Source organism: Sciurus carolinensis, chromosome 7 (genome assembly GCF_902686445.1).
Source record: "Sciurus carolinensis chromosome 7, mSciCar1.2, whole genome shotgun sequence".
Taxonomy (NCBI): Eukaryota; Metazoa; Chordata; class Mammalia; order Rodentia; family Sciuridae; genus Sciurus; species Sciurus carolinensis.
This window is the reverse complement of record NC_062219.1, coordinates 53239548-53256543: the sequence shown is the minus strand read 5'-3', so window position 1 is coordinate 53256543 and position 16996 is coordinate 53239548. Positions and strand designations below refer to the sequence as shown.

Here is a 16996-nt window from a genome sequence, read left to right as displayed (position 1 = left end):
AAAAACCCAACGCCTCCAGGAGACTTGTAAATCTGAAACACATGCTTCTGACAGATTATGACATAATTTGCAGTTGAAACTATTGAGATATTAAACTGTCTTTGAAAGGCTGCGGTTTTTAGTGAAGCTGAGAAAACAAAATTGAGTAAGAAAGAGTAAAACCTTCATGTGAATTATTTTAAAAAGACAAGAATCCTTGCTAAATACTTGAGATTTACAGACAGAATTTAAAGTCAGTTTCTAAGATGGTCTGCTAACTAGAAAAGTTTACAATGCACTAAAATTCCACAACTTCTCTGTACGGTGAAGGAGGCTTACAGACAGAATTGAGTCAATTTGGAAAAAATAAGGTCAGACTAAAAACCTAATCCCTGGCCCCTGGCAGGCATGTGTCCATTAACTGAACCAAACACCAGTACCCTGGTCTGCACATTCCAGCCTCTTGGCTCAGGGTGCTGGAAAGCAAGACATCTTTCTTGAAGCTCTAGTTTCTTAGGGGTTAATTATGCAGACAAACATCTTTTGACAGGGCTTTCTGAATAAGACTTGTATTTAGAGTTATGATTCTCAAAAGAAGGAAAAGATTATCAGAAATAGAACCTTCAAAGGGCTTTGAAAAAGAAACACTCTCCCACGTCCCCTTCCCAACTGACAGTCCCTGGGTGATGGGGAGGATGGGGCACGGATACCAATGGGAATATGAATATGTGGAACCCTTCTGGCCTGCCTGGTGGCATGGGGTCAGGGGTGAGAATCAATAACACAGAAGAACAAACGTGGAAAAATATTTGCAGCAATAAGAAAGCAGTTTTTATCTGGGCTTAGTGGCACATGCCTGTAATCCCAGCAACTAGGGAGGCTAAGGCAGGAGGATCACAAGTTCGAGGTCAGCCTCAGCAACTTAGCAAGGCACTTGGCAACTTAGTGAGACCCATTCTCAAAATCCCCATTACGAAAGAAAGAGAAAGAAAGAAAGAAAGTTTTAAAAAATGAGAATTCTCATCTTGCTTTTTATTCCATTTACTTTTACAAAACAATTGTTTAAATCTTTCTTACAAAATTTTTTGAAAGACACAAACAGCATGCAGGAGACGAATAATGGTCCTATAATACAAAGGCATTCACATAAACAACATGTCAGGTGCTGCGTGCACTGGGCACGCTCATTCAGCAGCAGCAGCAGAACCCTCAAGGTCAGTCGCTTCCTCTTTTCCTAGCCCAGTATCTTTAGTTTGGGGAAGTGATGTCTTTTCTGCCTCCAGTTGTGCCATTTCCTCCCAAGTAGTTACCAATGGCTTCCCGACAGTTTCTGGAAGCTGTACGGCTAGTAGTAAACTCAGAAGGGCCATAATCCCAAGGGATAACTAGAAGGAATTAAAATAATAATAAGTGCCAGGCCAAGAAAGAAATGTGCCCTTCACAATGATCAAGATACAAGCAATAATAAATGTTGGTGAGGATGTGGGGGAAAAGGTACACTCATACATTGCTGGTGGGACTGCAAATTGGTGCAGCCATTATGGAAAGCAGTATGGAAATTCCTCAGAAAACTTGGAATGGAACCACCATTTGACCCAGCTGGCCCACTTCTTAGCCTATACCCAAAGGACTTAAAATTAGCATACTACAGTGATGCAGCCACATCAATGTTTATAACAGCTCAATTCACAATAGCCAAACTATGGAACCAACCTAGATGCCCTTCAACAGATGAATGGATAAAGAAACTGTGGTATATATACACAAGGAATATTACTCAGCCTTAAAGAAAAATGAAATTATGGCATTAACTTGTAAATGGATGAAACTGCAAAGTATCATGCAAGTGCAATAAACCAATCCCAAAGAACCAAAGGCCAAATATTTTCCCTGATATGCAGATGCTAATTCACAATAAGGTGGGTAGTGGCTAGGGAAGAACAGAGTTACTTTGGATTAGGCACAGGGGAGTGAAGGGAGGGGAGGGACTGAGGGGGTAGGAAGGATAGTAGAATGAATCCGACATTATTTATATGATTACATGACCAGTGTAACTCTCTACATCATGCACAACCAGAAGGATGAGAAGTTGTACTCCATTTATGTATGGTGTGTCAAAATGCATTGTACTGTCATGTATGACTAGTTAGAACAAATTTTAAAAAAAGGAATTACCATTCAGAGAATAGAGTTGAATTTGACATAAAAGTTGCTTTTATTCCCTGGCAAGACCTTGGGTTACTTGTGCTAGACCGGAGTTCTTTAACTCATCAACTAGGTTTAATCTAGTCACTCATTCATTCATGGATGGCGGCAGACCATACACCCAACAAATGCCAGCCTCTCCTGTATTATTCTTCTTGCAGGTACTATTCCGAGAGCTGTGGTCACGGTGGGGAGAGAACTGCACCATCTTCCCAGAGTCTTTGGAACTGACTCCTGAGCTGGGACTTGGCAGTCAACCCTATCCCTGCTCCAATAATTGGTTCGCTGCCAGCATTCAGTAAATGATGGAGAACAAATGAATAAACAAAGAAGTAAGTATAAGTTTCGATGAACCTACAGACTTTATAGAGAAACAAAGCTAAAGAAATGGAAGTAAATAACTACTTGGCAGTGGGGTAGGAGGTGCTGGGGGTGTTCATCTGATTTCCTATAAAAGTTCAGTATGATTTCTTTACTTTGTAGATTTTTGACACATAAAAGGCAAGCTTTATGCCTATGCCAAGGTGCTCTCTTTTAAAAATTCAAATCACATTAAAAATTAAAATCTGCATAACTATTCTGTCAATCATTATGAAGATGTTGGGCGGATTTTAAGAACTAAACCTGTAGATGGTCTGTATAAAATATGGTCCTTCCTTACACGATTTAAACTCCTTTAGAAAAAAGAAAAACTTGCTATAAAGACCCCATAAAAATAAATTATGGCATGGATTTTCTGATAAATCTACATACGTGGTATTTTCACAGTTCTGGGAATGAAAATCGTAAGATACATAGTGCAACTGTGAAGTGGTGCAAGACCTCATCCATAACAGATGAGACCTGGGAAGGCAGTTTCTTATTTTATTTTGCAGAACTCCGATGACCTAATTCTTAGAAATACATGAGAAAGCTTCACCTAGGAGCAGAAGCAGAATTTAAAGTGACATTCCAAAAGATTTTTAAAGGCTTTTTCTGTGTCTCAGGACATAGGAGGTATAACCATTGATCAAGGAAAGCCTTATGTCAGGGTCTGAAAAACACTGAATATGTCTAAATGCAAATAGAATCAAATAGAAGATTCAAGATAGAACTGAATTTTTCTCCTTGGCTTGGTAGTAAGAATAGTCAAAACAGTAAACAAGCCTAAGACTCCCCAGCTCCTACTTAATCCTGCTGTCCTGGCCAGCTCCCCAAACCCCAAACCAAATATCCCAACAGGCCCCACCTGCCCCACCTCCCCGATCTCTCGCCCTCCTAGCCAGGCTGATCCCTTCCCTCTGTCCAGACCTCATGGCCTCCCACCCGCTCCTCAGAGCCCTCCCTGCCTCTCTCCACCAAAGGTCTCCCTCCCTCTCACAGACTCGTGAACTTGACCTTTCTACTGGCTACTTTCCCTCAATAAAAACAAAAGTTCTTGAGCTCTGATAATCTCTGGAACCATTCTGCCTGGGCTCTTGCCATTTGCTACCTGGGTGACCTTGGGCAAGTTTCTTAACATCTCAGCTCAGTGGAAATTTCTGGCACCTGCCTCAAAAGACTGTTGAGAGGCTGAAATTAAATAATAGCTTTAAGGCTTAGAACAGTGCCTCCCTCACATAAGTAGCCAATAAACCCTAGCTATCATTATTGCTAACATGTCTTGAAAAACAAGATGCTTTTAATATTCTATCGTTACTGCTGTGCTGTTTGATTTTTTAAAACAAGATGCTCGAACCTCCCTAGCCACCCTGTCCCTGACTCTCCCTGAGTCCTCCTTCTCGGCTCTCTTTGGCTGCCCTTCTTTAGCTTGACCCTCTCTCCTACCTCTGCAGAAGCTGCTCTCCCAGGCACAGATCTCCAGCCAAGGGACAGTTTCCTGTCCTGCTCCTTCCTGGCCACTATCCTCTCCGGCCTTCTTCACCTCCTCTCCTCCTTTAGAATCTTGGTCATCCACTTCCCTGGCTGCTCCTAAGTCTCAGTCACAGATCCCTCCTTCCACCACACCTAATGCCACTGCTCTAGGGCTCTGTCCTCAGTCCCCCAGGGCTGCACCTCCTGCCCAAGCTGTTCCCTGAGTCCATACCTAGGGGAGTATTCCCTCCTCTATCCATCCTACCTGTCCAGCAGGCACCTGCCACACCACGCTGATGGTACTGCCCTTCCCCTCCTCCAGCCTGTTCTTCCTCCTAGGATCCTCTCTGACCCCCACAGAATGACTCTCCCCTCTGTGCCACACCCATCAGGTCACCAGGGCCTGTGTTATGACTTTCCCATTCTGTCCTCTCCAGCCCACCTGTACTTTGAATGCTCTTCTCTCCTGACCTCCTCAGATCCTTGCTCCTCTCTCCAGACTCCCCACAAAGAATGTCAGCCATACTGCCCGCATCAAGCCCTAACTAGACATGTTTCTCTTTTCCTTGGGGCCTTTGCTTTTCTGTGCCCTCTGCCTGAGGTTCCCTTCTCTCCTTCCCCACTCAGCACTTACTGGTCCCCAGATACAGAGGAAAGGCCTCCTCTTCCAGGAAGCTGCCTTCGGAACCTAGCCTGGGTGAGTATCCCTCTCCTGGGTCTGATAACCCAGGGCGTATCCAGGGCTTGTGATGTTTGCTCTTCTGGCTGCCCCTTCAGAACTAGTCATCTCTCAGGACAGAAGCTGTTTCTTTCATGTCAGCTCCTTAGCACCGAGCAAGGTAGTTAGTTCAAAATCAACACTCAAAAATCTTTGCTGGGTTGGGGAGGTAGCTCAGTGGTCGACCACTTGCCTAACATGTTAGAGACCCTAGCTCCATCCCCAGCCCTTCAAAATAAATTTTAAAAAATTTCTGTCAAATGAGTTTGTGAACAAGGAAAAATGAATTCTTGTCTACCTTTTCTTTCCATTTAGATTATAATAATGGTTGATAATGAAAGCATCAAATTATTTTCATGGGCTTCTTTTCAAAAAAGGAGGTAGAAACTTCTAGATTAATGTTTCCATTCCTCAAAATGAAAACACTGGTTCCCTGGGTAGTTTGACATTCACATCCAAGCTGGATGGGAAAATTAATCTTTACTTACTTATTTTTACTCATTAAAAACGACAAGGAACATCTGTTGCATCCAAAGGAAATACATTCGCAAACTATTTCTGCAAATATACAGATCCTGGGGCCGGAGGTTGTCCTGGAGACAGGGCCTGGACCACTGTGGTCTCCAAGGAGCTGACTGCTCTACCTTCCCTACAGCACTGTCCAGCTTCTTTATCTGTTTAACCTTACATAAAAGGAGGCTTGTGTTTGTGATGGAATCTTAGCTCTGACATCTTTAAGGTGAAAGATCTTAGACTAATAATTACTTTCTGTACATCTGTCTCCCCATCTGTAAGTGCAGGAAACAATAGTGTCTGCGTTATATGAAAACTAATTTCTGAAAAGCACTTAAAATAGAGCCTGTTTAAGTGTCTGTTAAATAAAATAAATGATCCCTTTTAACTCCATAGTGCTTAGTGAGCCCTTATAGATATCCTTTAAAACATTTTTTTTTAATTTGGTTTTAGTCAATTTATAGCAGTTTGCTTTTTATGGGTACATCTATTTTCTTTTGGTGAGTGTCAGTTTCTTCTTTTAAAGACCATCCATCCATTTGTATCAGTTTTTTATTTTTTTATGAGGAACACAAAGTGCTAGTGCACTTTGGGAGGGAGGTGCTTCTAGAAAATCCCATGCCCTAAAAAGGGTGATAGACTTGCCCAAGACACCTCCTTGTGTAGGCCAGATAGCCCACGTTATCCCCCACCCTTTTTTTAAAACAAGCTCTGGCAAATCTGACTGGAGAAAAAAATTGCATACCTTACTTTTTCTCCAGTTTGCTTGGGCCTACTTCTAATGATTTGAGAATCAACTGGATCAATGGCAGCCAGGGTATATGCTCACTCTATAGTATTTTCTGTACACTGTGCCCAATTCAATATCATTGCCATTGTCATCATGGACACCACCTTTGGCCAAAATGGCACAGTACTCTATTCCAAACATCCTCAAGGCCAGGCAGTTACTGGCAAGGATGACCAATTTCACTTTGCCTCATCTGATTTTCTCCAGAATTCTCTTTGACCTCTAGCATGTACTTTCTGCCTTTCATAACACGTTGGAGTCCAGAGTAAATTGACTCCAGAAACTTTTCCATCTTCTTTGTGACCACCACCCTCTTCCATCAGGCACAGGATGGCCCCCAATTAAGAGCAGCTGCCAAGATGACTAGAGAGCAAGACAAACAAGCTACACAGATCAATAACACTTCTCAACTTGTGTCAGCCGGTGAAAGAGGCTGAGGCCCTCATGCCACAAAGAAGTAGGCTTTACTGAGTACCTACTACTGGCGGTGGCAGTCACTCTGGTAGGACACTGATCCCCAAGAGTAATCTGCACACCACTCACGTGGACAAGATGACTCATGCTGGGACCAAACACTTTGTTTCCTTCTTTGTGAGGTTACAATAGTGGATTTTACAAAAATATATAAGAAGTATGACACTCACAAATTCACTGATGCTATCCTTTAGGACAAAGCTAATTTCAAAAGGCCAACCTGATTGATCTAAGACACTAAGGCAACTAGAGTGTGAACTGCACACAAGGCAAGGGCATGTCCTACCCCATAGCAGTGCCACAGTCTAACAGGGGAGACACAGACGCATGCAAATAATAAAGCCAGAATGTGTTGGCCCTCGAAAGAGACACATGCTCAATGCTGTGCAGATGTGCGTGGGGAACGGAAAGGTTGGTCATGGGATCCGAGGGAACTCTTTGGAAGGAGGACACTTGGAAGATATGGGGCTGTTTGGTGGGGGAGGTGGGAGAAAGGAGCATTGTCTTTGGGGGGGGGTTAGGCAGAGACATGGAAGGGGAGTGGGAGGTGAGCAGAGGCTGGAAGAACTGCAGTAGGTGATGGGGGGGCGGGGCTATGTGAAGAAACCAAACAGAACAGAAGATGGGCAGGCGATCTGCTCTGCGCATTGACTGAGTTTGGGTTTTATTCTGAAGGTGGCAGGGGTGGTTGGGGGTTATGACTGTGGTGCCCTCTGGGCTCTTCTGATGGAGAGGGGGTTGGGGAGCCAGGAGAAGAGGAGAAGAACCAGGGTGGAATCTGGCAGGAGTTGATGAGGAACTAACTGAGTTGGGGCCCTGGAAGCAGGCAACCAGGGAGAATGTGAGGACCAAGAGGAAGAGGGAAGAAGAGAGCTGACAAAAATCCAGTGCTTATGTGTTACACTTATCCTTGACCAACCATGGGAGACAGAAGAAGAAAATTTAAGCCACTGTCCAGTCCCACTTGGGGAAACGCTGAATTTACTGTAAGACATCCAAGGACAATGACCACAAGGTTCAGCGGGAAGGTGGGTCTGCAGCTTGGGAGAGAGAGAATTTAGGTAGGGTCACACAGAGAGCCATACTGAGAGCAGAACAGAGTCAGGATGGAACCTTGGAGAATGAATCTGTTTAAGGGACAATCAGAAAAAGAGGAGGCACTGAAGGAGACCAAGAAGGTACCACCTAGAGGGAGCAAGTGCAAAGAAATGGGAAAGGCAGATTGAAGGAGGAAGGAGAGGCTGAGGGGGCTCCACGAGTCACTGCTAGGAACGGCAGCACCACGTTCCACCACCGCAGCCCTGTGCCTCTCCCTGGCTCCCATCTTCCTCCTGACCAGAGAGGTCAAACTAAACCCAAGAGTAACAGAGCTCCACACACCTTCCCAATATGAGTTGTGCTGAGTCTAATAAGTCCCAGGCATATTCTCAGTCCCTATATGAGGCAATGTGCAAACTAAGCATGACACTGTCCCTTGCTAAAACCAGGCAAATGGCTCACGCTACCAGAGCCAGGGCTCCGGGCAGACTTGCCCCTCAAGTTTCAGGTCAGCCAAAGACCACAAATATTCAGTCTCCCCATCAGGCACCACGGAAAGGTACGGAGAGCAGGCGACCTCCAGGCGTCACCCAGACCTGCAGACCAACACTGGGAACACACAGGGCCAGGACAGGGCCAGGTGATGGGCAGAGAGGGACAGCAACACTGTCTCCACCACTGTGCCGGTTTCATTCTAAGGGTGGGGAGAGGCCCTTGTCTGGCAGGTAGGATCAAAACGACATCAGCGGTGATGGAAGGCAACGGGCGGAAATAAAACAGTCGCCTCCGCCCCACTTGCTGCCTGATGAGCGCCTCTTGTTTCCCTAAATCCCCACAATTAAATGACAAATTGGCTTCCACCTAATAAAACTAGAGAAGGCAATTGTCTGCTGTGCCTCTCTGACATCCCAGGAAGGTTCCGTGAACTGATGAAGACCTGTGGTATGAGGATCCAGGTTTTGGAGATTTCTCTGGAGAGCGGAGACATGATGCTCACCACTCGGCACACCATGCTGCCACTGCCCACAGCCGTTGACCTGAAAACACCAAGAAGATAAGACAGCAGCAAGGACAGGAGATGAGCAGAGGGTCATGGAACTAGTCTCCAGAGCCCCCTCCCGCCCTACCAGAAGGAGGACAAATGACAAAACTTAATTTCAGAAGTAACTCTCATTTTTCAAGTATTGCCCATGATTTATATCTACAGTCTATGAAACCGTGTGTAGACAAGCCTGCAGAGATAATTCAAGACCAGAAGAAGAAGAAGAAGAAGAAGAAGAGGAGGAGGAGAAGGAGGAGGAGGAGGAGGAGGAGGAGGAAGAGGAGAAAGGGAGCGGGGTAAACCATTTTTCATTCTGTAGGTAGTTGAAGCCAGGTGCCTACTAATCCAACTTAACATTGAGGATAAGCTGAGTCTCCGAGAGCAGGAATTAGTTTAGGGCTGGGAGTGGAACATTGAGAGAGCAAAGTATTTGCATATTTGTGAACTATTTCACTTTTTTTTTAAGTCAAGGGATAACTTTATGTGCTTTTCTTTAAAGGTTATTTGAAGACTACTTCAAGTGTGCTTGTTAATAAGGAAAGAGTGCTTTTAGTATGCACCTCTGTAAGTGGGGTCGCATCATCTCTGTGCTGAGTCTAATATGTCCCAGGCATTGACTGGATCTTATTCAGTGTGGATTTGGAACTGGAAAAACCTGAGCTTCTCCAAACTGAGCAGAAATCCACCCAAGAGCCCAGCAGGGCCCCACCAGCCATGGCAAAGTTATTTCCCCTGATTAACAGGGTGTTCATTGCCTGGGTATTAACAAGATCACAAAGCTATAGTCTGAGTTGGCGAATACACAACTTCCACGCTGTTGTGCTAACCTAGTCTCCCCTGTTGTCATCCTCTAAGTGCTGTTCTATCAGTGTACATTTGCACAAGGCTGCCACTTTCACAATATGATCTGAGTCTAAAAAGCCCTTATCCAAAATACCTTATCCTACTCCTAAAGTTCTACTGCTAGTAACTCATCCCTTGCTAGTGTCAAGCACTGTCTCCCATGAAAATTCGTGTGTATTTCACTGAATGACAGAAAGGGCCAAAATATGTGGATCTGGGTTCTGATCTGGTGCCTTTGCCAAGACCCTAATTCTATGGGAGACTCAGCTAACAATCTGCAATAATCTCAACAGAATTGTTTTGATGATTAAGGAAGATATATTTATTATTTGATTGCTCTCCCCTCCACATGCTCTGGGTGACCTGGAGCAGAAATAGGGAAAAGAGAAAAATTCATTTGTACTCTCAGACAACTTGGCTGACAATGGCATGAGCAGATATTGTCAGTTCTGCTATTTTATATCCCTGGACACACAGTAATCTGGAATGTTTTTCTTAGATTTTTTTTCTATCATCTATCTATATCTATTTTTATCTATCTATCTATCTATCTATCTATCTATATATATAAATACCTACATCTATCTATCTATCTATCTATCTATCTATCTATCTATCTATATACCTACCTACCTTGCCTACCTATCCAGGCAGCTAATCATCTATCTACAGCCAGCACAAGAATATTTACCCATACTTGAATGCACAGGGCTACACTGCCCAGGCAGGTGTATAGCCATGGCCAATTCCTAAAGAAGGACTTAAGCTTTCTCTTGACTAATGGATTGTCCAGGCCCTACATCCCTCTTGCTTATGGAGACAAGGAGAAACACCTATGGGCTGGTGTTACGTGAACTTATCTCCACAGAAAGTTATTTGCCTTTCACTTCTGTAACAGATGGCAAATAATAGACTCTTTAAATGGTGTACACCACTAGATGAGTAATTAGGTATTTAAAAACCAGCTCTTGTGCAAAGAGCTTGATACATGGTCCCTGTTTATTTGTTGCCATCAAGACTGGCTCTTTCATAGGCTAAAAGATTATCCAGCCTCACTAACTAAAAAATTATTCTCCTAGAAAATAGTAACTGCTGTTGGATAGTAGGTAGTAGGAAAGGACTTGGGGGAAGACTGTCAAGAGGAAACTATTATAGAACTTCAGAAAGGGAAATCTGGGACACAAAACTCTTGTGGCACTAGTGTGACACTAATCACTATTTAAACTTTAAAACACAAGGTCATTTTGCAAACAAAGAGCTAAAAAGTTGGCTGGAGAAAGGACCCCTGTTATCCCTGGGGACCCAGCTGTGAGTCTTGCATGGGGTACTTGATCTCCCTGGTTCCAGCAATACTGTCCACACATGAGGGGCTGTAGAGAGAATCGCAGTTTCAAAGGCTGCTCCTCTGGGGCCCGAGGTTCTGCTGCAGCGAGAGGTGGGAAGAGGGGGAAACTGCAGATCTCCCCACAGAGTTTCCAGAATACTTCTATCCTCTTCGCAGCATAAAGGGTTTTCAAGTGAAATGTATTTGAAAAGGTTTTTAAAAGACTTGAAGTTCTTTCTTTTCTTTTTTTTTTTTTTTAAGCTATGTAAAATACTTAGATTACAAAGTCAGGTAAAAGTGTGTCAATGGACTGGGTTAGAGAAATAGTTCTTAAACACCCCTGACTCTGGATCTCTTTATAATGTTAAAAATAATCAAAGACCCAAAGATTTTGTTTGCATATGTGGGATATTTGCCATCTTAAAACTGAGAACTTTAAAAATAAAAAATAAAAATAAAAATAAAAGACTTGAAGCCCCCAGATCAGTGAGATTCACTTCAGAATTTCCCAATGATGGCCGGTGGCAACTCAAAATCACTTGTTAAAAATCCCCACTCTGGTTCTTAGAGTGACCCACCAGGTCTGTTGTGGGAAGGAGGACTAATATTCTGTACCAAATGCCGCGGGGATTCTGAGGAGTTTCCAGCTTTGGGACCCTTTGGATGAGGTGATCTTCTCAGGGAGTTTAATGACTACTGATGTTATATGCATAATTGTGTCCCCTCCAAATGCTGGTGTTGAAGTCCCTACTCCTAATACCTTAGAATGGAACAGCATTTGAAGATATAATCTTTAAAGAGGTCATTAAGTTAAAATGAGGCCATTAGTGGGAGGCCCTAATCCAACAGGACTTGTGTTCTCAGAAAGAGAGAGAGAGAGACACCAGGGATGCAAACAGATGTAAGACCATGTGAGGACACAGTGAGAAGACTTCCACCTGCAAGCTAAAGAGAGAGAGCTCCAGAGAAACCAAACCTGACCTTTTTTTTTTTTTTAATAACCCCAGAGGCACTTTACCACTGAGCTACATCTCTAGCGCTTTTCATTTTTCAATTTGAGACAGGGTCTCACCGATTTGCTTAGGGCCTTTCTAAATTGCTTAGGCTGGCCTTGAACTTGTGATCCTCCTGTCTCAGTCTCCCAAACCTGCCGGGATTACAGATGTGCACCACCTCGCCCTGCAAATTTCTATTGTTAAGCCACCCAGTATGTGCTATTTTATTCCAGCAGCCCTAGCAAATGAATATAGGTGACATCAGAGCATTAAGAGATACCTTCTGAGAAAATTAGCCTTGACTCATACAAAGAGCCAGTGGGAGTCTATTGTATTTGAGATTTTAAGTGGTTTTAGGATAATAGAGTGTTATTTCAAAATCATTTCTTTAATATCTTTGCTAAGGAGATAGAAACAAAGCCTCAGATTCAGAATTAGCATCATCAGTCAATATTCCCTTATTTCAAAGTTCCAGATAATTTCTAGGGGAAGAAAGTATTTGTATTTAGGGGTCAAATATAATCTACTGACATGAAAGTGAAAATAACAAGAAAACAGCAGAACAACAGTAACCCTTACCTTATAATGGTTGGATACAGCTCTGCTGTATAAAGGTAAATGAGACCAAATGCTGACCCTATTGCAAATTTTCCAATCATAACTACCACTATTGTCCAGATAGTGTCATTCTGGTTTTTCTGGGGGGGAAAAAACAGTAAAATAAACCATATAAGTAATATTTTTTAAAGGAAAATATAAAGTCATTAAAATTATTATTTAAAACTTTCTAATTCTTTCAGTATTTTTCAAAATAATGAAGAGTTTTATTTTTATGTTTGAGCTTATTTTGCAAACGGCTCACGATCTACAGAAGCTTTCCATCTTCATGAAATTTAAGGGGAAATTGTCTTGTGTCTCCCACTCCTCAGGAGGGTTTGAACTGTGAAATAAGAAAAACCCACTGGGAGGAGGGCTCACCAGGACAGTGCTGGCTGCACCAGTAATTGACCTGCTCCTTCTGGAATTGATCCAGCAAGTGTGGAGCAACGGGCCATCCAAATTGTGCACTTAATGGCAGTAATTCCTGGCTTGTAAATTATCTCCAGAAAATAATTTGAAAGAGCGAACAGAACTACTTACTAACAAAGACCTTCCATATTCTGAAATTTTCTCTCTCCTGCCACATCTGCCAGCTGGATGCACAAACACTGACCTTGGTGTTCATGTGTTAAGGATGGTAGTGCTTAACATGGAGCCAGACACCTGCTCCCCACCCTCACTGCAGCCAACCAGCTCCACCCATGTGAACATTCTATGAGCAAGAAATAAACAACTGCTGTTTAAGTTACGGAGACGTTGGGCTGTTTCTACTGAAGTTGCTAGTGTTACCTTATTTGCTATTGCAGACATTTATGGCATGAATTAGTGTGTGCATTGTTGCTATTGTTTTGTTGTGCCGTTTGTTGTTTGCACTACCGAGAATCAAAACCAGGGCCTCACATATGCTAGGCAAGTGCTCTATCCCTGAGTTACACCCCTAGTCTCAATTAGTGTGATTTTAAAAAACATAAAAATTGTATTGTTGACATTATCATTAGAGAAGAGAGATTTGTAGTTGTGAGTTAGTGCTCTATTTCTAGAATAGACTAAAATAATAGAATGGAATGGAATAGGATACAATAGAAAGAATAGAATAGAATAGAATAATAGAATAGAATTCTCCATCAGTCATTCTCCTGTCTTTCCTATTACTGTAAAATGTGAAAGTTTTGGGGTTCCCCTAAGTCTTAAAGACACCTCCCATCAACTCAACTAATATAACTACAAACAACTTTGTTGCCTTATTTTTTAAACTGTGACTTCGTTTTTACATATTTCTGGTTGGTGAATTATAGTTGTACATAATGGTGAGATTTATTGTTGCATATTTGTAAATGCACACGACAGAGCAACACAATTTGGACAATATCATTCCCAAGTGCTTCCCCTTTCCCTCTCCCCTTTTTCCTACTCCACTGAGCTCTCTTCATAAGACATTCATACACACCTCTTTCTTTTGCAAACTACATTTACAAAGGAATGAATGCAATTCTTTCAAATTGGCAGTCCTGAGTAGTTTCATCCATATTCATTTTACATGGATCACCTGGAAATTTCAGTGACATAAAACACTTGGTTCACCAAGCCTTGATATTTAAGTGAAGTGTGACTATAAATGGAAGTCACTCATTAGTGTAAATTAAATTTCAAACAATCAACGAAACTTAAAATGGTTTGCTCTAAACATTGGTACACTATTGCTTAATAACTATACAAACCCTGGAGAAAAATCACATGCAATATTTTAAAGTATTGTTTTAGAAACCAAATTTTCCAAATTGAAAATTAAAACATGGACTCTGCTAACAATTTTTTTTTCTGTTAGAGGGAAAGCACTTCAGTGTTCTGGGTTGTATAGTTCACCAAAATGTAGGAATGGAAAAGCTGCTTCAGTATTCACTGCGATGTTTCTAAGAAACTGCATTTTAAAAAACAAGCCCATCGGAAACTACTAGTCTGCAGCAAGGAAAAGGAAGAGTATTTAAGTTGAAACAATCTGATTATTTGACTCATGACACCCTTCAGATGTTCCCATGGCTCCCTCCCTCAGTCAGGTTTCTGATCTTCTGATCCTGTCACCTTCTCTGTGAGAGGCACATCATCTTGAATCACACAAAATGAAACAGTACACAAGCAAAGCCCCCTTTCTAATTCACACACTCCACACACACACCGAAGTCATTCTCCCCTCCTCACTCTGCTTTGTTTTTCTTCCTTGGCTTGTAGAAACTTGATTCTCTGTGTGTCTTCAACACCTGGCACATAACAGATGCTGGATATGTCCTTGTTGAATGAATCCCTGAATGAGTGAATGTTCCATATGGTGATAATCCCTGGAAGTTGTGAACAACTTCCCTCACACAAGATTATTCTTTTTACAAGGCCATTTTTAGGAAGTAGGATTATTCTCTCTCTCTCTCTCTCTCTCTCTCTACATTTTTCTTAACTTTTCTACAATGAAGATGCATTGATTACACAATAAAGATTTTTTTTTTAAGAAAACACATTTTAAAATATTATGTACTTTATCCATATATCCTAATTGGTCTTCATACTTACCGCGAGAGGCTTAAAGTCTTCCCATCAAACTGTTACCGTATAACTAGCTATTCCCTAAATAAAACATAAAGTAACTTACCTGGGGGATCACCATCAACGTACCACAGACCAGCACAATGCAGAGAAGGGAGCAGATTAGAACTTTTCTTCTCCCCACTCTGTCCAGCACAATGGACACAAAGGAGGTGGCAGCAATTTCCAATGAACCTGTCAGTGAGTAAAGGGGCCCTCTATGAGGCTTGCTGCCCAACTGCACAGGGACCCCACTTTAAAACCCAAACCCAAAAGGAATGATCTTCCCTCTCCCTGCTTCCAGGGGCTGTTAAGAGCTATCTACTTACTGAGAGGCAGTGAGTCCTACCATTTTTAAAACTCACTGGAGTGAGGACAAACATTTCCTGTGAAATACACTACAACTTACATAACCCACTCAGCCCTTACACCTGTCCTAGGAATGGTGCTCCCCAGACAGGCCTCCTGAATGTATAAATAAGGAAAGTAAGAGATAACATTATTTCTGATCTTAGGTTTCTTATCCTTGGCAGAACTAGGGGGAAATTTTAGTATCCATAACTTTGAATTTAAAAACTGATCAAGACCCATAAAAATGGAGACCATAGTTGAGGTAGACAACACTCACAAGGCCAACCATCCATAACCAAGTCACCAAAGCTTAAGCCATCCTGATTTCCCTGATCTATCTCTAATCATAAATGAAACACAAAAGGACAGCTTTACTTAAATTCTTGTTAGCATGATTCAGTAAAATTAACCAATCAGCTATGGATAAATCAGCTTAAACAGCTCTGCTTGCCCTAAAGAGAAGGTTGGTACATACCAACCAATCACAGAAAAGGTTGAGATGCTTCCTCTTTTATGCTTTATAAATGATGCTGCAAGGCGAGCTTCTGACCACTTGATCTGAGGCCTCCCAGTTCATGAACTGTCCTTTTATATGCACAATAAGCTGTAATTTTTTAAAAATTTGATATTGTTTCATTTTTGACAAAACTAAAGTAGGAAAGTTCCATATCAATCAGGCACATTAACCTAGTGCTAACCAGTCAATAGATTGTAAGCCTAAGTAAACCATTTTTAAATCTTATGCAAATCCTCTAGAACAGGGACTTTGTCTTGAACCTCTTTTTAGCTCCTCCACAAGAAGGAAAAAAAGAGCTGAATTCATAATTCTGTAAATCCATTAACATAAAAGCCCTTCCCTTGTAGAATCAAAGTTTGACTCTTAGATCCAGAACAAAAGAAAGTCTTACAGCTATTAACCAGAACCAAATAGGAAGCAAGCTGGAAGATCTCCCAGCAGCACTAAGCAAACCCAGCAGTCTCCTCTGGGAATTTTTCACTGTTTTCCAACCCAGACATTGGCCATCATTCACAGTCCTGTAATGTTATAAGCACCCTGAGAGACAGCTCTTGGTATATATGTCTCACAGGGGGTAGACTTATTTTTCTGAGTAAACATTAAACTCAGTTGCATCTGCTCAAAAAAAAAAAAAATTAGCTTAGGAAAAGGTAAGCATTCACACTTGAAACACCATTGGAAAGAAGGTCTCTCTTACCCTTGATCAACTGAAAAGCTAACAACTCTGGAGGAAATGCCTCCCTGTTAGAGGTGTTCCACGCTTGTGGTCCAAGATAGAATGTTTTTTTTTGTTTGTTTGTTTGTTTTGTTTTGTTTTTTTTGCAGTGCTGGGGATTGAACCCAGGGCCTTGTGCTTGCAAGGCAAGCACTCTACCAACTGAGCTATATCCCCAGCCCCTACTCTACTTTTTAAAGAGTTTATCAAGCACTTTTCAAGATCGAATAAAACAGTTCAAAAGAACTTTCTCAATACAACTATGAATAAATTATTTGAGCCACATGAGTAGTGATAGCTCAGGGCCTGGAAGTGAGGTCTTTGGGTGTCCAAATGCAGTCACCTCTATGTCTGGTTCCAGGCTTTTCTTCAAACAGCACTGTGTACAGGGTCACCCATCAACTTCCTAGAGTCTTGCAAAGCTGGGTCATGATTTGAACTATTTAAAGTGTACTACACTGGTTTTCTTGATTTGGTGTTCCTATACC

General features: G+C 42.1%; 1 protein-coding gene across 1 annotated transcript in view; it reads right to left on the bottom strand.

The window, feature by feature from the left end:
* Positions 1-1083: 1083 nt before the first annotated feature.
* The window catches only part of Slc22a16 (solute carrier family 22 member 16), a 51477-nt gene continuing 35564 nt past the window's right edge, over positions 1084-16996 (bottom strand). The window contains exons 5-8 of the mRNA XM_047558132.1: positions 14993-15120; positions 12334-12443; positions 8488-8587; positions 1084-1364 (exon numbers count right to left, since the gene is read on the bottom strand). Coding sequence (XP_047414088.1) covers positions 1164-1364; positions 8488-8587; positions 12334-12443; positions 14993-15120 — 539 coding nt within the window. The 3' untranslated portion in view covers positions 1084-1163. The remainder of the gene's footprint in view (positions 1365-8487; positions 8588-12333; positions 12444-14992; positions 15121-16996) is intronic.